The sequence below is a fragment of the Elephas maximus genome, chromosome 4 (genome assembly GCF_024166365.1).
Source record: "Elephas maximus indicus isolate mEleMax1 chromosome 4, mEleMax1 primary haplotype, whole genome shotgun sequence".
Classification (NCBI taxonomy): Eukaryota; Metazoa; Chordata; class Mammalia; order Proboscidea; family Elephantidae; genus Elephas; species Elephas maximus.
The window spans coordinates 67,947,132-67,973,469 of NC_064822.1; the positions used below are offsets into that span (position 1 = coordinate 67,947,132).

The 26,338-nt window shown below is 36.8% G+C and overlaps 1 protein-coding gene across 3 annotated transcripts in view; it reads left to right on the top strand.

Moving 5' to 3' along the window:
• The first annotated feature begins 1,567 nt into the window (after positions 1-1,567).
• Positions 1,568-26,338, top strand: part of LOC126075173 (natural killer cells antigen CD94-like) — a 164,379-nt gene continuing 139,608 nt past the window's right edge. The window contains exons 1-6 of one of the 3 annotated variants that reach the window (XM_049882455.1): positions 1,568-1,700; positions 3,075-3,167; positions 3,321-3,371; positions 4,581-4,720; positions 6,900-7,003; positions 7,849-7,980. In XM_049882455.1, coding sequence (XP_049738412.1) covers positions 1,694-1,700; positions 3,075-3,167; positions 3,321-3,371; positions 4,581-4,720; positions 6,900-7,003; positions 7,849-7,966 — 513 coding nt within the window. In that variant the 5' untranslated portion in view covers positions 1,568-1,693 and the 3' untranslated portion in view covers positions 7,967-7,980. Of the gene's footprint in view, positions 1,701-3,074; positions 3,168-3,320; positions 3,372-4,580; positions 4,721-6,899; positions 7,004-7,848; positions 7,981-26,338 lie in introns of those variants that run through there. The other 2 variants (XM_049882453.1, XM_049882452.1) reach the window with 2 other exon arrangements.

Genomic DNA, 26,338 nt, shown 5'->3' on the forward strand with positions numbered 1-26,338 from the left:
ACCCCACTGTCCTATAGAAAAAACAGAATCAACTTGATGGCAATAAGTTTTTTTGTTTGTTTATATAGAGAGAGAGAGACAGAGAAACATTTATATCAAAGAAATGGTACACATGGTTGTAGAGACTGGAAAGTCCCAAGTCCATGGGTTAGGCTGGAGGCTTCTCCTGCTGAGATCTGCAGGTCAGACAACAGGCTTCTGGCTCACAGGCTGTGGGCACTGACAAATCCCAAGATTGGTAGGTATGTTGCTAGCTCAAGTCCCAAGAACTGGAGGTCAGATGAACAGAACAGGAGGCAGCTGCAGGATTCAGGGTGAGGAAAAGTCAGCCAGCTTGCCAGCAAGTTCACACATATTGAATGCAGGCCACACCTGCAAGGAAATTCCCTTTCAACTCATTGTCTGCTCATAGCAGATCTCACCATGAAGGTGATTACATCATTACATAGGTGTTGAACTATATCATAACTGCCAAACCACCGAGAATCATGGCCCAGCCAGTTGACACACAACTTTAACCATCACATCAGGTAAGGGAGCTTTAGGGCACAGATGTGTATGTGTGTGTGCGTGTACATATCACAGTAATGGGAGGTCTGATGTTTAATTGTATGTGTCAGCTTGGCTAAGCTATGATTGCCAGTGGTTTGGCCAAATACTAGTTGCTGTTCTTTAACGTAGTGTAATATAATGTAACAATCTTGTGTAATGTAATCTAATGTAATCAATCAAGCAGTTGAAAGTGGTCTTAGGTTATTGTCTGCCTTCAGACTATGAATAGATACTTGTCAGAACTCTCTCCCTCTTTCTCTCTCAACTGTAATTTTCCCTCTCCTGACCTACAGATCTTGGGATGCAAGCCTGCGGAAGTTTCCACCCAGTGCCTGACCTATAGATTTTGGACTTACCAGGCCCTACAATCCCGTGAGCCAGCATAAGTCTCCAGCCTGTCACCTGACCTATGAGTTTTGAACTTTCGAGCCCCACAATTGTGTGAGCTAGTCCCTTGAAGTAAATCTCTCTCATATATTGCTCATGTGCCCTGGAGCAAGATTGCTTAAGTTTTAAATTTAAGTGACCTTGGACAAGCTACTTAGCCCTTCTAGGCCTCATTTTTCTCACTGGTAAAATAGGATACTTATAATGTCTTCCTTATCGAGTCATTTTTATAAACATATGAGTCAATATAAGTAAAAAGATTTAAACTGTGTTTTGTGCAGTGAATATTGTATGTATATATATATTATAGAAAAATTATATGTAGAATTTTATTGCAGTGAGTACATTTAACTTTTGTTTGTCCATTTTTTGGATATTTTCCAAATATATTTTGAAGATGACTTTGATGTTGAAACACTAAAAGTAAAAACAAAACACAAACTCCCTCTCATCTTCTTTTCTGCTAATCAAAGGGTTTCTATTGCAAAAATACAGTGAGAATTTCCTGTATTGTGATATCCGGAACATTTTAGAAGCTGGTAGTTTTACTGCTTCTTGGTCAGTACTGCACATATGTGGCTCACCAATAGATGATTCAGGAACATCCTGTAAATACACATTTGTTTCTTTTAAATTAGTTCGCACACAGCTTTCGGATTCCTTTGCTTCCAGCCCAGCTCTGTGATCGAGCACCACTCTTCCCCAACAACCACCTCTCGGGCCTTCCCTGCATCCACCTGGGACATCATCTCTCATGGCAGGTACGTGTGCCTCCAGTCAGAAAATCAACAGATAAAGGGACCCAAAACAGGCAATCCACGGACATGGCTAATTTTAGGGCAGAGCTTTAAGAAAAAGAGGCATAAGGGACAGTGGATTTTTTAGGCCTTCCCTATGTCAGTAACTTCAACATTTTTTCGAATTTCTTGATTCATCATTCTGTAATTTATAAGTAGCCTGGAAAGCTTTTTCAATAGAGTAGGTTCCAATATGGGGAGGTCTTAATTCTGAATGAGAAATGAATTCACCTGGTTATATTATGATCAATATAATTCTAGCATAGGAATAAAAAGATAATGCTAGCTATAAATGATACAGTGTTTACAGTGTTTAATTTTTTTCTTAGCACTTGTCTTGCGACTCCTAAATCTCTCCCAGACTAACGGTTTAAACACTGTACTATTGTCACTAACATTACTCTTTAGGAGTGTGCTCAAGTCCATGCACAATCTACTAAGGTTGAATTTTTTCAGGAAAAAACATATAACCAAGTAATTTTGGGTAACAGCAAAAAAAAAAAAAAAAAAAAGTTCTTTCTATATCATAATTCAATGTACTAGGAAGTGAACTCAGCTCACCAGAGAATTACTCTTTGCATTGGTTTTAGAATCTCTCATCCCTGGGTCCAAAGTGCTCCTGTCTCTTTGTCTTATACTACGTCTTCATAGCTATGGGCAGCAAAACATTTCTCAAGGCAGAATCTGTACTGAGATTAGCAGAAAGACTTACTACCAAATAGTATTATTGTCAGTGACCATGATGGAATAGATTATATGAAAGACACTGGGCTTAGACAGGATTGAATTTTATGTCTGACTTGCACACTTGCTAGCTTTGATACCTTGAGAAAATGATGTTGGTCTTGGACCCTCAATTTTCTCAAGCTATTTACCTTGTGATTTTTCCAGAGAGAATGAAAGTAAATGCCTGTAATGTAAGCACGTAAAACAGAAGTTGGGGCCCCTTGATCACTTTTTCCACTAGATCTCTAAGCCTCTTTGCCAGTTAAAAAACAAAAACAAACAAAAAAACTAATGCTAAATATACTTACAGAGTTGGTAGAGATGAAAATGTGTGGATAATCTCACTGAGGAATAATATACCCCACCGCCCCACCTCCTCCCCAAATGTTGATATTGGTTGAAGTTTTAAATGGACTGTCTTCCTTTTCCAATTGTTCACTGGCAGGCTGATTGTGTTAGCACATAAAAGACCTAAAGACTCAAATATTTCTCTGTATATCTGTGTGTGGATCCTGACACTTCTGGATTTTCTCTCACTGGTTTTGCATTTAAGAGCTACAGCCACTACACATTTCCTCTTTAAATCTTTGCCTTTTCTCTCTTTTTCTGCAGCTTTTCAGAACAATTTATGGAGCCTGATTTCAGGAACCTTGGCAGTAGTGTGCCTTTCGTTGATGGCTACTTTGGGAATTTTACTGAAAAATCGTAAGTTTTTCTAGGCATCTTGTAAAGATCAATGCTATGATAAAACTATTTAATAATATAATAATATACAATCCATTTTGCTAGTGTGTAATATTATATCATGAATACACTTAATCCTGTACTTATATAAATTTCTTATTGCATTTGCCACAGAAAGTACTCAGCCAACACCCTCTCCAGGATCCACTATAGAACCCCAGAGAGGTAGGCTCCAGTGTTTGAAAATATTCAGTTTTGGTAGAATATTAAAATAGAAAATTTCTTGTTTTTTTTTTTTTCCAGAGAGGAGCATGATGGTATATCACACATAGTAATATAAGTTTACTTCCCTAATTTTAGAACAGTCTCATTCTAGGAATGATTAGATTATATTGAGAGCACATCATTTTTATGTTACAGGCATAAGGATAATATTAGCATGGGATAACAGATTTCTGTCCTCTATGAATGCACATTATTTACTAACAAATTACAAATAAACTTCAGTAAGTATTACAGTTAATCCTAATTCCCTGCCTGTGTCTGCTCGTTGCCCATACTTTCCTATCGCCATTATAGAAAATGCTTCCTCTAACATACTTGTACTTCCATTAGTGCTTATGCCTCAGAGCTTAGTGCCCAGATTTCTGAAGTTACAAAATTTACTTACACAGTAAGAGCCAGCTTAAAGTACAATTTCTGATGAATGTATTTTCCCCCAATGCACTCCAAATTATCTCTCCTGTGACCACATGGCATTTAATTTATCTCTTATGCAATTTCATCACCATTTATTTGGCTCACATTCAAGTTAACTACCATGTGTCATGTTTTCTGTTACTGAGGATAAGGCATGTTGAAGACATTACCACTGCTAAACTCTATTATCAGACTTCAAATTAATTGTTTTATTTATCTTCATTTTGAAAAAAATTCAAAACGTCAGATTGTCCTCAATGCACGGTATTTTTGTTGACTCAGAAAATATGATAAAATGCTTTCCCCTTTTAAATCACCTCTCTTTGATCTGGTTAACTCCTATTTGTACTGCAGAGCTCACCTTTGGGTCACTTCCTCCAAACAGATTCTTCTAATCTCCCTCCATCTCATATCTTGCAATGTGTTCCTTTATTATCCTAAATTCCTTTGTATACTTAGCAAAATTAACATGAAATACGATTGACAAATGATTAGTAACTAAGCGTCTTACTCTATCTGTAGAATATAATCTCCATGAGGAAAACAATCATGTTTGACTTGTTCACAAGTCTAATCCTGAGCGTAGCACACCACAGTGCACGTAGTAATGCATGCATGCTCAAAGACTAGTAGTAGAGAAAAATATAAATAGGAAATAATCTTTGAATGAATAAACAGCAATACAAATATTTGTAATCTCCAATGTCATCAATTATGTTTTATTTTTTATCTTAGGCTCTTGCCAAGAAAAGTGGATTGGGTACCAATGCAACTGTTACTTCTTTTCCAATGAAGAAAAAACTTGGGCAGAAAGTAGGGATTTCTGTGCTTCTCAGAATTCCACTCTTCTTCAGCTGGAAAGCAAAAATGAATTAGTATGTACTTGTGTTTCCACATTTTCTTTGTTCCAGAAAACATAATATTTAAGTAAGCTGAAAATTTTGAGTCTTTAATCAGAGAGTAAATGGGTGGTCATATTTGAACAATGATTATTAGCTCTGTACTTTGAAGCAATCACTATAAAACTTACATAAAATTTCTCAAAGAATTATATCTAGGAATAAAATCAATTTGCCAGATGAAGTGAAAGGAATATTCTGGATGGCTTCAAAGTAATTAGATCATTATTTAACTCATTTCATTCAAAGATCCAACTAAATGACTTTGGCATATTTAGTTCTTTCAATTGAATTTATAAATTCTTTTATAATTATGTAGCTTCTGTCATGTTTCTGGAATAAAATGAGGGCCAATATAGAGGGTATGCTCATAAAAATTACCAGTTCCTAAGAAAATCCCTAAGGTCCCATTCCTAAGAAAAGCAATCCAACAGAATGGAAAAATTCTCTAACAATATCATTAATATCACATGCAACTAAATTTTTGCCAAAGATCACTCAAAAACGGTTTCAGCAGTACATCAACAGAGAACTTCCAGAAATTGAAGCCCAATTCAGAAGAAGATGTGGGATGAGGAATATCATTCTTGATATCAGATGGATCTTGTCTTAAAACAGAGAATACCAGAAAGATGTTTACCTGTGGGGTTTTTTTTTTTTTTTGACTCTGCAAAGGTATTCGACTATGTGGATCATAACAAATTGCGAATAAAATTATGAAGAATGGGAATTCTAGAACACTGACTTGTGCTCATGAGGAACCTGCACATAGACCAAGAGGCAGCCATTCAAACAGAGCAAAGGGGATACAGCATGGCTTAAAGTCAGGAAAAGTGTGTGTTATGTTTGTATCCTTTCACCATACTTATCCAACTGTATGTGGAGCAAATAACCTGAGAAGGTGGAATATACGGAGAAGAATGTAACACTAGGATTAGAGTAAGACTCTTTAACAACCTGTTATACACAGGTGACACAAACTTCCTAGTTGAAAACAAAGAGGACTTGAAGAACTTACTGATGAAGATGAAAGACCACAGCTTTCAGTATGGATTATACCTCAACATAAAGAAACCAAAAATCCTCACAACTAGACCAATAAACACATTATAATAAACAGAGAAAATATTCAGATTGTTAAGGATTTCATTTTATTTGGATCCACAATCAACACCCATGGAAGCAGCAGTCAAGAACTCAAAAGACACATTGCATTTGGCATATCTGTTGCAAAAGACCTGTTTGAAGTGTTGAAAAGCCCAGGTGTCACTTTGAGGACTAAGGTGCACCTGATCCGTGCCACAATATTTTCAATTGTCTCATATGCATGTGAATACTGGACAATGAATAAGGAAGACCTAAGGAGAACTGACATTTTTGAATTATGTTGTTGGTGAAGAATATTTAATATATTTTTTTATGGTGTGTCAGAGAACAAAGAAATCTGTCTTGGAAGATGTACAGCCAGAGTGCTCCTTGGAAGCGAGGATGGCAAGACTTGGTCTCACATACTTTGGACATGTTATCAGGAGGAACCGGTCCCTGGAGAAGGGCATCATGCTTGGTAAAGTAGAGGGTGAGCTAAAAAGAGGAAGACCCTCAGTGAGATGGATTGACACAGTGGCTGCAACAATGGGCTCAAGATTAACAATGATTGTGAAGGTGACCCAGGACCCGGCAGTGTTTCATTGGAACCAACTTGACAGCAGCTAACAACAGCACAGAAAAGGCATAAATTGCCCTAGATGTATGCAGAGACTGAGCTGAATAGAGGCTGCGAAGGTCATACCCAGGAGCTTTATCCCTCGAGATAGTGTTGATTTTACAGATTTTCAGGCTGGGGTTTCGGATTCCCTGTACAGGGATGTTCACGAGAACTCTAACTCACAGAATAGAGAATGTTTTATATATTTTTATAACAAAATCTTTACACCTTTAGTCAGATTTTGTGGTAGTTTTCCTGCATAACTGAATGTACATGATAAATTAGAAATATGAGGCACAGAGCTGAACCTTCTAAATTAGAAGCCAAGAGTGATTTCAGTTTGTGCGATTGATAGGCCGAGTATGATGTCTGACATTAAATTCTTAAAAGCACACTCTTCCCAGAGTACATTCAAATAGGATTACAGTGTTAGTCACTGTTTCCAAACAGAGGTTTTGGATCTCCAGTGGACTTTATTACTGGATTGGACTCACTTATAATGAAAAACGTGGTGCGTGGCTGTGGGAGGACGGCTCTGCTCCTTTCCGGGATCTGTAAGTTTCTGGCAGCCTGGTGCTGCCTTTTCTACTCTTCCTGAGTTTATGCTTAGATCACATCAGTGCAGGTAACACCCAGGAGCACTGCAGTAATCGCATGCCCAGGGGGTGAGGTTGCAGAAAGAGAAGAGTGTAGCAGAATACAACTGCAGGCCAATCCAGAAAATTCAAGTTCATGCTCAGGTCACATGAACTTTAGTGTTCTGGGCCCATAAGATAACTTTTGACTTTTTTTTTCCATTTTTCATTGGAGCAAATAGATAGACGTGCCCGTACAGGCACACATCCTCACATCCTCACATACACCCGAGCGCTGACTCAGCAGTCCCGGCAGTCCAGATACAGCAGAATATGCCTTCCTTTCTTTATTCTGGTGGAGCCAAAATTCTCAACATACTCCCAATGTTTCAAATATTCTGGGTTTATCTTCTGTATGTTTGTAAACTTTGAATGTTATTTTTATTCATAAATATGTAATTTCCACATAATACAATGGTGAATTATAAGCTCTGATTTGTTTCTCTAGACTAAATAAGGTAATGAATTTTTTTAAACAAAATAAAAGTATATTATGCATCAAAATGATTAACACCAAAGGGAAGAACAATAGCCAAAAATCTCTAGTCCCAATACTATTTATTTTAGAGGGAGTAACTAAGGTTTGTGCAACAATATAATCTGAAATCTGAAAACTATGGTTATTAAATGGAAAAAAAGTATGATTCAGTATGCTAGTATCTCATTTAAATGCTTCTGAAAGTTCTATCATTAATCTGAAATCTTTGCACCTGAGTGTTTTCATACCTTTTCCCAGATGCTAATATTTTTTGTCTTCATTACAGATATCCATTTGTTCAAATTCTAAATCCACAGAGCTGCTTATTATATAATAGTGATACTATTTTGGATGAAGATTGTGAGAAGACATATGGTTTTATCTGTAAGCAACAGCTTATTTAAGTGTTTCTTGGGGTCGGGGAGCAATGAGGGTTCAGGTTTACCTTTTATTTTTTATATTGTTACTAATTATCTACTTCTTAGGTCTATAAATTTTTCAATATTCTGTCTTATACAATTTGTACATATTTGAATACATGTGTTTTAAAATTGATTAAATTTCTGTGCCTATACTTGAATTTATTAAGCATTGAGATAAAGAATGTTATGAATATTTAGATTTTATATGTTTAATATTAAATGTATTGTAGTTTCATAGTTTCACTCATCTTTTCTTGCAAATTACCTCTGCAGAAATTTAAGGAAAGTTTACAACACCAAATAATCTGTATCAACATTATTTCAGTGTTTCATTTGGCATACTAAATTGGAAAAGCCCGGCTTCACCTTTCTAAAAGTAAAAATATTTTTAATGCCTTTTGTTAGCTCTTTCTGGAAATACATACATATATATATATTTAAGAATATATATATATATGTATGCTTAGAGCTGAAAGTTCAAGTGCTACATGCTAGATGACAGTTTCCTCACATGTGTTATCCAGATTCAGAGCAAAACAAATTCTGTCTATTTTCCACAATACTCTAAATTCTGAAGAACAACTGAAGTTTTTGGTCATTACTTTGAAATATGTGTTTCCAATATGATTGCTTCCAGATTTTGCAAGGGGAATGAGAGCCCAAGTAGACCAGGTGCCCCAGAACTTTCTTGCCTCATGCTTATCTATCAGTAAGAGAGTCATGTACATGTGCAATGAAGGTCTTGTTTTCAAATAAATTAAAAAAAAAAAATTTCCTCAAAGTCTTGCATCAAATACTATATAATTCACTTTTGTTGTTGTTGTTGTTGGAGAGCAGCTCAAATTATCTTTTGATGGTTCTTGAGAGAGTCAAAAAAAAGGGTGGAGATAATGATAAGGTCTGATGCCGGGGCCTGGCTGGGATCTTTCTGACCTAACAGCCACCAAAAGCCAATTCCTCTTTAAGACTGTGGCACAAATGTTTTAAAGAATTTGGATTGACATCCTTATTTGCTTTATAGTTTTAAATGAAAACAATCAATATCTAATAATAGATCTCAATATATAGAGAATCAAGTTGTCTTAGTCATGTAATGCTGCTATAACAGAAATACCACAAGTGGATGGCTTTAACAAAGAGAAGTTTATTCTCTCATATTCCCCTAGATTAGAAGTCTGAATTCAGGGCACCAGCTCCAGGGGAAGGATTTCTCTCTCTGTTGGTTCTGGAGGAAGGTCCTTGTCCTCAGTCTTGCCTTGGTCTGGGAGGATCTCAGCACGGGATTCTCAGGTCCAAAGGATGCTTTCTGCTCCTGGTGCCACTTTTTTGATAGTGTGAGATCCCCACTTCTCTGCTAGCTTCTTTCCTTTATTTCTCAAAAGAGATTGGCTTAAGACACTATCTAATCTCGTAGATCCCATCAACATAACTGCCACTAATCCATCTCACTAACATCACCGTGACAGGATTTACAACACCTAGAGAAATCACGTCAGATGACAAAGTGGTGGACAATCATACAGTACTGGGAATCAGAATCTAGCCAAGTTGACAGATATTTTGGGGGGACACAATTCAATCCATGACACAAGGAGAGAAAATAACCTGTTAGATTTTATTTCTTAAAGTATCAATAAATAGGACTACAATACTGAACACATCATGCTCTTATATGATGATTTGCTTAGGAAAAATGCACATAAATTGTGTGATGAAGGATGCAGATTTTAAAATACTTGACCTCTGACTAGAGAAATTATGTATGACAATTTCTGAATATAAAAATCTTTTGGTTTTTTGTTTACGTGTTTTTAAAGTAATACACTTTTAGTTCAACTAAAATCCAAAACAATAGCACAGAAGCATATAATGAAAATCAAGTCCCAGGTCTCAAGTGTACCATCTGCCTGTCCTCCTCCCATGAGGCAGTGTTTTCTGGTTTAGTTTTGCTGTTTATACAGGTTTTCTCTATAACAGGAAGAGAAATCTCACTGTTTATATTTAGCCACATCCAAGTATAGGTTAAAGATTGTTCTCTTTGATGTCATTACTCTCTCAGGTGTCTCAAGCCGCATCTGAGAGCTCACAGACATTTATTACAATTCCAAGAGGAGGGGGAAACAGAAGGTGTTAAATATGATGGGAGATGTCTACTTTTAGAGAGTAATTCATGCCAAAAATTATCTCCACTGGAAAAAGAAAATTCCTCTCGCCTCCCAGTTACTGAGATGTTTCTTCAACTTCCATGTCACTTCAGGGCACTGAAAACAGAATGTATTGACTTGAAAGGCGATATTGGTCATCCAAGGGAGAATAATTTTCTTGCAGCGTGATCACTTTATGTTAGATGCACTCAGTCCAGGCCCACTTGACTGCTTCCTCTCATCTTTTATAGTTTTCAGTAAGGGGAGAGGGAGTGTTTTTTTTATAGGCAGGGCTTTCTATCAGCTTTTTTTTTTTTTTTTTTATGTGACATGAAATCTCTTATATATTCTCTGGGGAAAGGCACTTTGTTTTTTTCTCTTCTTTGAAATGGGCTAATGTACATGGAAGTATCTAGTTGAGTAAATATCTCTGTGTTGGGCATAGAACAAAGGGAAGAAAGGTAAGAAAATGTGGAAAACACACACACGCAAAATAACAAAACATGATTGCCACATGTCAGTTTATACTTACTTAAGTTAATCCTGTTATCAAAACTGTATCTATTTTGTTTTGCTATATAACAAATTACCATACATTTAGAGATTTAAAACAGCATGTTTGTTATTACAGCTTCCATTGGGCAGAACCAGGGAACAGCTAATCTGGGTCCTTTGCTCAGGATCACACAAGGCTGTAGTCAAGGTCTTAGACAGAATACATTCTCAGTGGTAACTCTTGTCCAGGTTCATTCAGGTTGTTGGCAGAATTTAATTCCTTCTATTTTTTAGTCAAAGGCCCTCAGTAACTAGTGGCTACCCCTCTCCATAGGCAATTCACATCATGGCTGCTTGCATCTTCTAAGCCAGAAGGAAAGTGTCTCTGATTTCTTTAATCTCTGACCTCTAGACTCTCTTTTAAAATGTTCATCTGCTTATATCAGGCCCACCCAGTATTACCTCCCTTTGGATTAACTCAAAATCAACTTAATTGTATCTGAAAAATTTTCTCACCTTTGCCATGTAACCTAATCTCACCACAGCAGTTACATTCCATCCTATTCACAAGTCCCACCCTCACTCAAGGAGGGCAGCAGGTTATAGAGGGCATTTATACCAGGAAGCTGGAATCTTAGGGACCATCTTAGAGTATTTCCTACCACACCAATTGTCTTAGTTATCTAGTCTCTTTATAACAGAAATACCACAAGCGTGTTTTTTTTTTTTTTCCCCTCACATTTAGGAGGTTAGAAGTCCATATTCAGGATGCTGGCTCCAGGGGAAGTCTATCTCTGTCATCTCTGGAGAAAGGCTGCTGTTTCTTCAGCTTCTGCTTCCTTATTTCCTTGGAAATCTCCATGTCGCTTGGAATCTATCTTACTCCATCTCCGCTCACTGGTTTGCTTGTTTAATCTTTTAGATCTCAAAAGGGATTGACTCAAGGTACACCTTACACTAATCCTGTTTCATTACCAAAGCAAAGAAAGCCCATTCTCAAATGAGATTATAACCACAAGCATAAAAAAAATATATATGCACACCCATGTTCATTGCAGCACTGTTTACAGTAGCAAAAAGATGGAGGCAACCAAGGTGCCCATCAACAGATTAAATAAATAAATATGGTATATTCATACGATGGAATACTACGCATCGATAAAGAACAATGATGAATCTCTGAAACATTTCATAACATGGAGGAACCTGGAGGGTAGAATTTACAATACATATTTTTTGGGGACACAATTCAATCCATAACATCAACATACCCCTAAAAAAATGAAACTTTTATTTCTTTTTTTATTAAATTAATCACTGCCTTTTGAATCTTGATAAGATAGCTGAGAACTGAAATCACATATTCTGCAACAAGTAATTCTATCCTATTTTTCCCAATATTTTAATTCTTAGCTCCTCCACAGTGACATCTACAACCTCACATAATATGCCCCAGAAGGATGGAGTTATTTTACCAATATGAACTGGGGCAGTTCTTTGCTTATCTTTAGGAATGCCTAAAATCGTTCTCTTATTCTTGGTCAATAAAAGGGCCGTGGACTAACTGACTAACCAACTAACTAACTAACCGATTTATAGTGTTTTGTTTTTTTTTTTATTTAAAGGGGGACAATCTACTTATTGATAGCTTATACCTGAGACAGCTAGTTAGATACCCAGTCTTCACCACCTGATTAGATGGGCATAAGAGACTGCTGGAAACTGCTGGAGCTCTCCTGAAATCATGTTTTATCACACAGATATCAGCAGTTCAATCTTAAAATGAAGCATGTCTTCATGCAATTAAGAATGACATTGGGAGCCTATTCCTGAATGTCTCTTGGATCCCTACCGCTTACATAAATTCCCTTTCTCATGTGTATCACATTTTTTTTTTTTAATTCATTGAAAGCGTTATCTGAGTATGTTCTGTTGAGCTTCATGAATCCTTTCAATTATCTAACCCTGAGAAATCCTTGGAACGCCTAAACCTCCTTTTCCATTTCCATAGTTTTGGACCTTTTCTCTTTATACCTTACTCAAGGATTAAAAACTTTTTGTGAAAAAGCTGTATAGGAAATATTTTCAGCTTTGTGTGTTAGTCTCTGTTTTGACTCCTCAGCTCGGCCATTGCCTTGCTAAAGATGTCATAGACAATAAGTAAATGGTGTGGTTGTGTTCCAAAAAACTTTATTTACAAAAACAGATGGTAGGTTGGTTTTGGCCTGTAGGTTGTAGTTTGCCAACCTCTGTCAAAAAGTACAAATGAGGATATAAAAGCACCAGTCCTATTCCTTACTTTGCCTTTCCTTTTTCCAGGTCATTTCTTACCTGTTGTAAATGGACCTGTACATTTTTCAGTATAAAAAGCAGTTTTGTCTTTGCTTATCAGTCGGTGGTTACCAGGTTGTAGGATTCCACCAATAATCCTCACCTTCTGGTGTTTGTTTCTGCCTATAATTTCCTCCCACATGGTATTAGGTTTGACCTGTATGACCAGTAGAACAGCAGTACAAATGATGGCATGTTGCTTCTGAGGCAAGGTAGTAAAAGAAAGTGTGAATTCTGCCTCTTTCCTTTTTCCCAGATCACTTGATCTGGGGGAAGGCAGTTACCAAGTTATGAGCTACCCTGTGCAGGGGACTGTGTGATGAGGAATGGAAGCCTCCTAAGGAAAGTCACAAGGAACTGAGGCCTCTTGCCAGGAGCCATGTGAGTGAGCCTTCTTGGAAGCCGACCCTCCAGCCAGAGTCAAGCTTTCAGATGACTACAACCCAGCAGACTTCCTGACAGCAACAAGAGATCTTGAGCCAGATCCATCCCTAAAGCTGTTTAAGGATTCCTGTCCTTCAGAAATAGTGTGAAATAATAAATGCTTGTTGTTTATTTATTTGTATAAACTTAGGGAATGACACCTATGAGCCTCATCCACACCTGGATCTCATGAACTCCTGAACTTCGAGCTGATGATGTAATAGGATGATACTTTTGGGGGCCACAGAAGGGGATGAATGTATATTGCATGTGGGAAGGGCAGAAGTAATTGGTGGCCAAAGGCTGGACTCCTATAGTCATTCTCCTAGATGGCCCTTAATTGTTCCCAACTCCTGATATTCACACCCTTTTCAAATAATCAAACATATTCTGTTAAGGTTGATCTGTGTGAGCAATAGATTATGGCCAAAATGATGGGATGACACTTATAAGGACAGGCCATAGAAGACAATGAGGCTTCTATATTCCAAGCTGCTTGGGAAAATTTATAATCTCACCTGCAGTTTACGTGAGTTTGTGTTGCTCCTTTTCCTCTCCAGCACACACCAAAAAAAAAAAAAAAAAAATCCAAACCCGTTTTGGTCAAGTTGATTCCAACTCATAGCAACCATATAGGACAGAGTAGAACTGCCCCCTAGGCTTCCCAAGGCTGTAACCTTTACGGAAGCAGACTGCTACTTCTTTCTCCCATGGAGCAGGACCTTTCAGTTTGTAGCTGAGCACTTTAACCACTGTGCCACCAGGGCTCCTATGTTTGTGAAACTCTCACACATCACATTCATCAATGTAGATAACATATACATTACCCCAGAAAATCTCCTAGTGAACCCATGGAATACCTCCCTCCTGCTCCTAGCCACACAGATGACCATTCCACGGCATTTTGTTAGCATACATTTTCATTTTCTAAAGCTTTGTATGTATATATGTATATATATATATATATATATATAGGAAACCATGCAGTCTGTACTTCTTTTGTTGGGATTTTTTAGCTGAACATAATTATTTACATATTTTCAGATTGATTTGTGTTGTTACGCATATCAATAATTGATTTTTTTTATTGGTGAGTAGCGTTCCATTTTACGGGTAAAACACAATTCATCCATTCACTGGCTGATAGACATTTGGGTTGTTTCCATTTTGGGGTTATTACTAGTAAAGTTACTATGTGTATTCACTCACAAGACACTGCTTGGACATAGATTTTAATTTATCTGGGATAAAAATAATTTTCTAGGATTGGAATGGTTGGATCATACGGTAGGTGCATGTTTACATTTTTAAAAACCTGTCAAACTGCTTTCCAAAGGGATTGTTCCATTTTATATTCCCATTAGCAGTGTTTGAGAGCTCACTGCCTCCACATCTTGGCCAGCATTGGAATGATCTTTAGACTTTTAGCCATTCTAATTAGTGTGCAGTAGTCATTCATTGTATATTTAATTTGCATTTTTCTAAGGAATTATGTTTTTTAACATCTATTTATTTGCTTATTTGCCATATGTACATCTTTCTTGGTAATTTTTCTGTTCAAATAGTTTGCCAATTTTTATTGTTTTTACTTTCTTATTGAGTTTTGATAATTTTTGTGTATTCTGTATAAAAGTCCTTTATCAGACACGTTTTGAAAAATTTTCTCCCAGTCTGAAGTTTGTCTTTTCATTCTCTTAGCAGTGTCTTTCAAAGAGCAGAAGTTTTAAATCTTGACAAAGTCCACTTTATCATTTTGTTCTTTTAGAAATCATGCTTTTCGCACCATTTCTAAGAAAGCTTTGGCTAAGTCACATCAAAGCCACAAATTTTTTCTTTTCTGTTTCCTTCTAGAAGATTTATTGTTAGATTGTACATTTAGATCTGATTTGCTTTGAATTCTTTGACATATTTGAGGTAAGGAGTGAATGAAAGACTTTTTTTTTGTTGTTTTTTGTATATCTATTTTTTTCCCGTGCCATTTGATAAAAATATTATCCTTGTTCCACTTAAAAGGCTATACACCTTTGTCAAGAATCAATTTTCCATATACGTATGGATCTGTTTCTGTACTCCCTATTACGTTTATAGATCTGCTCGTGTCATTTTGCATGGAGAGCACACTGTTCTGATTATCCTACCTTTATAAAAATCTTGAAGTCTAGCAGTAATCACCCTCCAGCTTTGTTAACTTTTAAATTGTTTTGGCTATTATTGCATTTTGCATTCTATATGAATTTTATAATTATCGTGTCAATCAGCAACAACAAAAAAACCTCCTGGAATTTTAGTTGGAATTGCATTGAATCTACAAATCAGGGTTGGAAAAATTGCTATATCAACAATACCGAGTCTTCTGAGTCTTTAACAATGTATATATCTTTTACCTCATTATTCTCAAATTTTTCTCAGCAACGTTATGCTTTTTTTTTATAATATGCAGCCTTTTACATTTTTATGAGGTTTTGCTAAGTACTGCATTGCTTTTGATCCTATTACGGATTATATGTTTTTTATTTCAATTTTTGATTGCAAGTGTATATACAAATGATTTTTGTATTTATCTTTTTTGTTCCAGCCTTTTTAAACTCACTTATTAGTTCTAGTGGCATTTCTGTAGATTCCATTTGATTTGCAACATAGATGTTTATATTATTTATGAATAAAGACAGGTTTTCCTTTTCTTTTCAAAACTGGATGCCTTTTATTTCTTTTTCTTGCCTGATCACAGTGACCAGAACATTCAATACAAGCTTGAATAGAGTAGTGAGAGTAGACCTCATAGTCTTATTCTTGAACACAATCACCTTTTTTATCTTTACTTTTAATCTTAACCGTAGGATTTTGTAGATGACCTTAAGGTTCAGGAAGTTCACTTCTAGCCCTATTTTTGTAAGTTTTTATCAGGAGTTCAAATGTGTTTTTGTCAATTTACTTTTTATGAATCTATTTAGATCAATTTTTTTTTTTATGAACTTGTTGATTTGGTGAAATATATTAGTTTATTTGCCAGTATTAAGCCCACCTTTCATTCCTAGAATAAACTCCACTTGTTCATCATATACTATCTTTTTATGTAATATTATATTCAATTTATTAAAATTTTGCTGGGAGTTATAAATATATGTGAATGAATATGTAGTATTTATTTGTGTGTGTGTATTTTAATCTGGAAACCCTGGTGGCATAGTGGTTAAGTGCTACAGTTGCTAACCAAGAGGTCAACAGTTCGAATCTGCCAGGCACTCCTTGGAAACTCTATGGGGCAGCTCTACTCTGTCCTATACGGTCGCTATGAGTCAGAATCGACTCGACGGCAGTGGGTTTGCTTTGGTTTTGGTATTTTAATCTTTAAATAATATAAAATAGAGATTTTTAATTTCTCCACTTTGAGTTTATATCTAATTTACAGCTAAATTAGATCACTTTAGATATCTAATTTAATTGCCATACAAACCTGACAAAAATGTTCCTGAGGGTAAATAGAATAAAATGTGTATGGTGTCATGTCATGTCTGTGAGATAATTTTGCATTATACATCATGCCATAAATCATCTCCTAGGAGCTATGATGAAACACTTCCCCTCCCCCCAAAAAAACTAAACCCATTGCTGTCAAGTCGATTCCAACTCATAATGACCCAAGGAGAACTGCCCCTTAAGGTTTCCAAGGAGCTCCTGCTGGTTTTGAACTGTCAACCTTTTGGTTAGCAGCCATAGCTCTTAACCATTATGCCAAGAGGGTTTTCTCAAAACACCTCCATGTAGTACTAACTAGAACTTCCAACATTTTCTAATTGCCTTCTGAGGTTTCTTTAACCATTTCCTTGGAGGTCCTCTAGCTACTATAAAGTCTAGATTGTAAAACACAATGTGATACTCTTTCTCATATGTTCTTAGGTGGTCCAGAATTAAAATTGCTAGACTTACATTTTTTTCAGCTATTATGGGCTACAGCTGCTTTTCTTTCTAAATGAAATACATGACACAGAAAGGTACAATAAAACATGTTAAGAACACAGTCATCTCATGTTAATATTTTAGACTGCTTTTTTGTCGAGAACTTACAGTAAGTCTTCCTTTTACTGGTTAAGAGTATAAAACAGATTTTAGAGCAAGGATATAAAAGAAAGGGAATTAAAAAAAATAATAGTAGCTAAACCTCTAGTCTCACAGAACAGAGGGTCACCTGATTCTGGATAGCTTCTTCTCCAAAATCAATAAATAAAAGAAAAAAAACCACACAGAAATCATGGCCTTTCAACATTTTCAGGGGACAGAGTACCACAACATTCAAGTTTCCTCTAATCAGAGAAAAAAAAAAAAAAAAAGGAAAGTGAACAAAACTCTTGTTCCAGCCTACCACTGCATGCTTGCGGTGTGGGGAAGTAGGATAATCCTTAAAAAAATGTCATTAAAAAAGAGAAAGGAGGATTTAGGTGAAACACAGACATAACCAATCCCTGAAAAGAAAGAAAAAGAAATACAGCAATAAATATCAAAATACTTAACATGGATCGGGACCTAGAAGTCCATGCCACTGGGAAAGGGTTTGAAAGGATGTGATTGATATCTACCAGAAGTGGCAGCCTCAGAGAAGTATTACTCCATAGGAGAAGTGGATAATAATGAAGCCATGGTGCCCGATAAATTGTGACTGTAAGATGTAAGATGGGGAAATTAAGGATCCTGCAGATATGAAAAAGAACAAAAGACCAACTTTCTGTCATTCCCATCATCATAATCAATGCTATCCACAAAAGAAACTGCACAGTATAGGGCAGTACTAACAGAAGAGGGAGCTCTCTAGGAACCTTGCTCACAAAATAAATAGGAATAGAAAAAACAGACCTCGTCCATACAGGCTTCTGTGTAAAAAAAAAAAAAAAAAAAATCAGAGCATGTGAATAAAAGATTTTTGCCTATAAACAACAAACACTTGGAAAAAGAAGTGAATCGATCACATACATGACAATCTATGAACCCTGTCCATCAAACACAGAACTAAGGACTTGACCTGAGTGACAGAGGAGTGAAAAACTGCACCCTGAAGCAACGACTGCTTCTGGAACCAGCATCCTGCACCACAGCCTTGAGCCATTGCATTTCCCTGGTGCCAGAGTGGTGGGGCTGATCTCAGCTTACTAAGACAGGGAAAGCACAGGATGCAGCCCTAACCCCTAACCCCCTGGAGTAACATCGGTAGAGACTCAGCCAGCACAAGCAGGCTGCACACTGACGTGGCTGACAAGAGAACGAGCGACCATGGGGAAGAAGCGACTATTTTTGGAGCCTGCGGCCAGTATCCCAGTCAGAAAACCTTGGCGCCAGGATTTGGACTAAATGCAGAGGAGCTGATCACGGCTTCCTGAGACTGCACAAGCACAGGACGTAGCCGTAACCCCCTGAAGAAACCTCGGTGGAAACCCAAACAGCACACACAGGCTGCACAACGACGTGGCTGACAGGAGAGGGAGAAATCATGGGGAAGCAATGGCTGGTTTTGAAGCCTGGAGTGCAGCGTCCCAGCCAGAAAACCTTGGTGCTGGGCTTTCGACTAGGAGCAGAGGAGCTGATCACAGCTTCCTGAGGCGGTGCAAGCATGGGATGCAGGCCTGACCCTCGGGGGCACTCTAAACCCAGCCAGCACACACAGGCTACACACTCCTCTGGAATCTCAGATAAAACAGTCATCACCAAGGAAGACAAGTAACTTTGTCTATATCCTGCTACTCTCTCCTATCTATCTGATCCCTCCCCTCCCTGCCCTAGGGGGATTCATTAACATTGGAATTTCCTGGTCCAGGGAGTGAAGTGCTTTGCAGGTTCTTTTTTTTTTTTTTTTTTTTTTCCTAACCCAGTCTCCTGGCCTGAGAGAAGCAGAAATTAACAATCCAGGGGGGGATAAATCCTTCCCTGACTTCCCCAAACTGGAATAATAATACAGAACCAGCTCCAGCCAAGCATATGAGATCCACAGTCTTTGGCTTTCATCCCTACAGGGAAAAAGGTGGCTATTATAATGCAAAAGCAATTCTGATAGAGATCTGACTGTAATTGTTTTAGAGGAGCAGTGGAAAGACAAGTTTTGGAGGTCTGATACCTCTCTACCTATTAAACAGAGCCATCACTGATGCACAGCAGGGAGCTCAGGGCTGAAGCTCCACCAAAACCACCTAACCACCTGCTAAATGGGTCTGAGTACAATGACGCCTACCAATCTTTAGAGGTACAAGCATTAGGTGCCTAAGGTACAGCTGCAGAGCTCACCCACCAAAGTGCTACAGGAATAGACACACCTACCCCACTGGCTCATGGGGGTAGGCTGTCAGTATCCTGCCTTCCTCTGAGCATAACCCCCTGCTGCTACTAGAATCTGGTGTATACAACGATCACCACTACTCCTCTAGGTTAATAGGTGACACGGTACACTGCACACTTGGTAAACCACAATCAGCACACCTAAGCTGATTCTATTCAAGAATAGTCAATAGACTCTTAGGCTTATATATACGGTAACAGCTCAAACCAGCTGGTATTAGGACATAAGTGATTCAAAGGCTACAACAATCAAGACAGCACAATCTAGTAGCCCATCTTGGTATATTGAAACAAAACAAAACAAAACAAGAAGATAAGACTCAGTGAGCAAATATAAAATAAATCATTACAATATCTTATAGATGGCTCGGAGACAGCAGTCGATATCAAATCACATAAAGAAGTGACCATGATTGCTTCTACAAATCCCCAAATTAAAGAATCAAAATTTTTCCCAAATGAAGATACAATCCTGGAATTGCCAGATGCAGAATATAAAAAACTAATATACAGAATGCTTCAAGACATCAGGGGAGACCTCAGAAATAAAACAAGGCAATCTATAGAAAAAGCCAAGGAACACACTGATAAAGCAGTTGAAGAAATCAAAAAGATTATTCAAGAACATAGTGAAAAAATTAATAAGCTGCAAGAATCCATAGAGAGACAGCATTCAGAAATCTAAAAGATTAACAATAAAATTACAGAATCAGACAAGTCAATAGGAAGTCAGAGGAGTAGAATCGAGCAACTGGAATGAAGAGTGGGAGACTTAAGGCAATTGACACCAATATAGTTGAAGAAAAATCAGATATAAAAATTTAAAAAAATGTAGAAATCCTAAGAATCATGTGAGACGCTGTCAAGAAGAATACCTTGAACATGATTGGAGTTCCAGAACAGAGAGGGATAACAGAAAATACAGAGAGAATAGTTGAAGATCTAGTGGCAGAAAATTTCTCCAGCATTGTGAGAGATGAAAGGATATCTATCCATGATGCTCATCGAACCCCATACAAGATGGATCCAAAAAGAAAATCACCAAGGCATATTATCATCAAACTTGCCAAAACCAAAGATAAAGAGAAAATTTTAAAAGCAGCCAGGGATAAACGAAAAGTCACCTACAAAGAAGAATCAATAAGTTCAGATTACTCAGCAGAAACCATGCAGGCAAGAAGGCAATGGCATGATGTATATAGAGCTCTAAAGGAGAAAAACTGCCAGCCAAGAATCATATACCCAGCAAAACTCTTTCTCAAATATGAGGGTGAAATGAAAACATTTACAGATAAACACTAGCTTAGAGAATTTGCAAAAAACGAACCAAAGCTACAAGAAATACTAAAAGAAATTCTTTGGTCAGAAAATCAATAATATCAGATAACTACACAACACAAGGTAACAGAAGAGAACATCCTGATATCAACTCAACTAGGGAAATCAGAAAACAAAATAAGATTAATTAAAAAAAGAAAAAATGCTCAAAACATGGGATCATTGAAGTCATTATGTAAAAGATACAATAATCAAAAAGAGGAACTAAATATAGTAGGCATAGATTTTCCATATGGAGAGGAAAACAAGGCGATATAGGAAGATACAAGTTAGGTTTTTACTTAGAAAATAGGGGTAAATATTAAGGTAATCACAAAGAGGACTAACAATTCCATACTTCAAAATAAAAATCAAGAAAACCATAATGACTTGGCAAAAATAAATTCAACTACTATGAAAATGAGGAACACGCAGTTTACAAACAAAAATTTTTCAGCCAAAAAAGTAAATGAAATTGTCAACAACGCACATAAAAAGGCATCAAAATGACAGCACTAAACTCATAAAAAAAATTTTTTTTTCTTATCTATAATTACGCTGAATGTAAATGGGCTAAATGCACCAATAAACAGAGAGTCTCAGACTGGATTAAAAAAACGTGATCCGTCTACATGCAGCCTACAAGAGACACACATTAGACTTAGAGACACAAACAAACTAAAACTCAAAGGATGGAAAAAAATATATCAAACAACAATCAAAAAAGAGCATGAGTGGCAATATCAATTTCTGACAAAATAGACTTTAAAGTTAAATCCACCGCAAAGGATAAAGAAGGACACTACATAATGATTAAAGGGACAATTTACGTGGAAGATATAACCATATTAAATATTTATGCACCCAATGACAGGGCTGCAAGATACATAAAACAAACTTTAACAGAATTGAAAAGGGACACACCTCCACAATTATAGAAGGAGACTTCAACACACCACTTTCAAAGAAGGATAAAACTTCCAGTAAGAAGCCCAATTGAGATGGAAATCTAATTGCTACAATCAACCAACTTGACCTCTTAGACTTATACAGAACACTCCACCCAACGGCTGCAAAGTATACTTTTTTTTTCTAGTGCACATGGATCATTCTCTAGAATAGATCACATATTAGGTCATAAAACAAATCTTTGCGGAATCCAAAACATTGAAATATTACAAAGCATCTTCTCAGACCATACAGCCATAAAAGCAGAAATTAGTAATAGAAAAATCAGGGAAAAGAAATCAAATACTTGGCAAATGAACAATACCCTGCTCAAAAAAGACTGGGTTATAGAAGACATTAAGGAGGGAATAAAGAAATTCATAGAATGCAACGAGAATGAAAACACTTCCTATCAAAAGCTCTGGGACACAGCAAAAGCAGCACTCAGAAGTCAATTTATACTGATAAATGCACACATACATAGAGAAGAAAGAGCCAAAATCAGAGAACTGTCCCTACAACTTGAACAAATAGAAAGCGAGCAACACAAGAATCCATCAGGCACCAGGAAAAACACATAATAAAAATTAGAGCAGAATTAAGTGAATTAGAGAACAGAAAAGCACTTGAAAGAATTAACATAGCCAAATCTGGTTCTTTGAAAAAATTATCAAAATTGCTAAACTCTTGGCCAGACTGACTAAAGAAATACAGGGAAGGAAACAAATAACCTGAATAAGAAATGAGATGGGCCATATCAGAACAGACTCAACTGAAATTAAAAGAATCATATCAGATTACTACGAAAAATTGTACTCTAACAAATTTGGAAAACCTAGAAGAAATGGATGAATTCCTAGAAACACACCATCTACCTAAACTAACACAATCAGAAGTAGAACAACTAAATAGACCCATAACAAAAAAAGAGATTGAAAAGGTAATCAAAAAACTCCCAACAACAACAACAACAAAAAGCCTTGGCCTGGAAGGCTTCACTGCAGAGTTCTACCAAACTTTCAGAGAAGAGTTAACACCACTACTACTAAAGGTATTTCAAAGCATAGAAAAGGACGGAATAGTACCTAACTCATTCTATGAAGCCAGCATATCCCTGACACCAAAACCAGGTAAAAAAAAAAAAGAAAATTACAAACCTATATCCCTCATGAACATAGATGCAAAAATCCTCAACAAAATTCTACCCAATAGAATTCAACAACATATCAAAAAAATAATTCACCACGACCAAGTGGGATTTATACCAGGTATGCGAGGTTGGTTCAATATTACAAAAACAATGCAATCCACCATATAAATAAAACGAAAGACAAAAACCACATGATTTTATCAATTGATGTGGAAAAGGCATTTGACAAAGTCCAATACCCATTCATAATAAAAACTCTCAGCAAAATAGGAATTGGAGGAAAATTCTTCAACATAATAAAGGGTATTTATACAAAGCCAACAGCCACCATCATCCTAAATGGAAAGAGCCTGAAAGCATTCCCCTTGAGAACGGGAACCAGACAAGGATGCCCTTTATCAACACTCTTATTCAACATTTTGTTGGAGGCCCTAGCCAGAGCAATTAGGCTAGATAAAGAAATAAAGGGCATCGAGATTGGCAAGAAAGAAGTAAAAATATCTCTATTTGCAGATGACATGATCTTATACACAGAAAACCGTAAGGAATCCTCAAGAAAACTATTGAAACTAATAGTTCAGCAGAGTTTCAGCTTACAAGATAAACGTAAAAAATCAGTTGGATTCCTCCATATCAACAAAAAGAACATCGAAGAGGAAATCACCAAATCAATACCATTCACAGTAGCCCCCAAGAAGATAAAATACTTAGGAATAAATCTTACCAAAGATGTAAAAGACCTATACAAAGAAAACTACAAGGTACTACTGCAAGAAACTAAGAGAGACCTACATAGGTGGAAAAACATACCTTGCTCATGGATAGGAAGACTTAACATTGTAAAAATGTCTATTCTACTAAAAGCCATCTATATATACAATGAACTTCTGGTTCAAATTCCAACAACATTTTTTAATGTGATGGAGAAACAAATTGTCAACTTCTATGGAAGGGAAAGAAACCCCAGATAAGTAAAGCATTACTGAAAAAAGAACAAAATGGGAGGCCTCACTCTACCTGATTTTAGAACATATTATACAGCCACAGAATTCAAAACAGCCTGGTGCTGGTACAACAACAGACACATAGACTAATGGAACAGAATTGAGAACCCAGATATAAATCCATCCAACTAGGAGCGAGCAGCTGATATTTGACAAAGGCCCAGTGTCAGTTAATTGGGGAAAAGATAGTCTTTTTAACAAATGGTGCTGGCAGAACTGGATATCCATCTGTAAAAAAACGAAACAGGACCCATACCTCACACCATGCACAAAAACTAACTCCAAATGGATCAAAGACCTAAACATAAAGACTAAAACGATAAAGATTATGGAAGAAAAAATAGGGACGACATTAGGAGCCCTAATACAAGGCATAAACAGAATACAAAACATTACTAAAAATGACGAAGAGATAACTGGGAGCTCCTAAAATCAAACACCTATGCTCGTCCAAAGACTTCACCAAAAGAATAAAAAGACCACCTACAGTCTGGGAAAAAATTTTCAGCTATGACATCTCCAACAAGCGCCTGATATCTAAAATCTACAGGATCCTGCTAAAACTCAACCACTAAAAGATAATTGGCTTGTTTAAGCCAATTAAAAATTGGGCAAAGGATATGAACACGCATTTCACTAAAGAAGATATTCAGGTGGCTAACAGATACATGAGGAAATGCTCTCGATCATTAGCCATTAGAGAAATGCAAATCAAAACTAGAATGAGATTCCATCTCACTCCAACAAGGCTGGCATTAATCCAAAGAACACAAAATAATAAATGTTGGAGAGGCTGTGGAGAGATTGGAACTCTTATACACTGGTGGTGGGAATGTAAGATGGCACAACCACTCTGGAAATCGATTTGGTTCTTCCTTAAAAAGCTAGAAATAGAACTCCCATATGACTCCCACTCCTTGGAATATATCCTAGAGAAATAAGAGCCTTTACATGAACAGATATATGCACACCCATGTTTATTGCAGCTCTGTTTACAATAGCAAAAAGAGGGAAGCAACCAAAGTGTCCATCAACAGATGAACGGACAAATAAATTATGGTATATTCACACAATGGAATGCTACACATTGATAAAGAACAGTGATGAATCTGTGAAACATTTCATAACATGGAGGAACCTGGAAGGCATTATGCTGAGTGAAATTACTCAGATGCAAAAGGACAAATATTGTATAAGACCACTATTACAAGAACTTGAGAAATAGTTTAAACTGAGAAGAACACATTCTTTTGTGGTTAGGAGAAGGGGAGGGAGGGAGGATGGAAGAGGGCTATTTACTGATTAGATAGTAGATAAGAACTACTTTAGGTGAAGGGAAGGACAACACTCAATACTTGTGAGGTCAGCACAACTGGACTAAACCAAAAGCAAAGAAGTTTCCTGAATAAACTGAGTGCTTCGAAGGTCACTAAAGCAGGGGCAGAGGTCTGGGGGCTACGGCTTCAGAGGACATCTAAGTCAACTGGCAAAATAAATTCTATTAAGAAAACATTCTGCATCCCACTTTGAAGTGTGGCGTCTGGGGCCTTAAACGCCAGCAAGCAGCCATCTAAGATGCATCAATGAGTCTCAACCCACCCGGATCAAAGGAGAATGAAGAACAGCAAATTATGAGATTTCTTTCCATTACTTTATGCAAATCCTTTGAAAATAGAGAAAATGGATAATTTTAACTTTTCATTTATTGTGCTTGATCTCAGTAGATGTTGTGTGTGAAATAAAATAATTTTTTTTATGGAAGAAATAGAGAAAGTTACTAAGGCACTACTACTACACACACAAAAGAAGTCTCTGGGTGGCACAAATGGGGGAAACACTTGGCAACTAACCAAAAAGTTGATGATTTGAATCCACCCAGAGCGGTCTTGGAAGAAATGCCTAACCACCTACTTCCAAAAGATCAGAGCCATTGAAAACCCCATGGAGCACAATTCTTACCCTGAAACACATGGGGTCACCAAGAGTTGGAATTGGCTTGGTTTTTGGTTTGGTACACACACAAAAATACATGCACATGAGCCAGAATTTTACCAAACTTCTGGGGACTGGATAGTCGAATGCTACATAAATTGTTTTAGATCCTAAATAATAAAGAAAATATAACAAATACTTTTCATGATATAAGTACGACTTTAATATCCAAACATGATAAAATATCACAAAAAATAACTGTGGCTATTGATGCAAAAATCTTAAAGTCTTA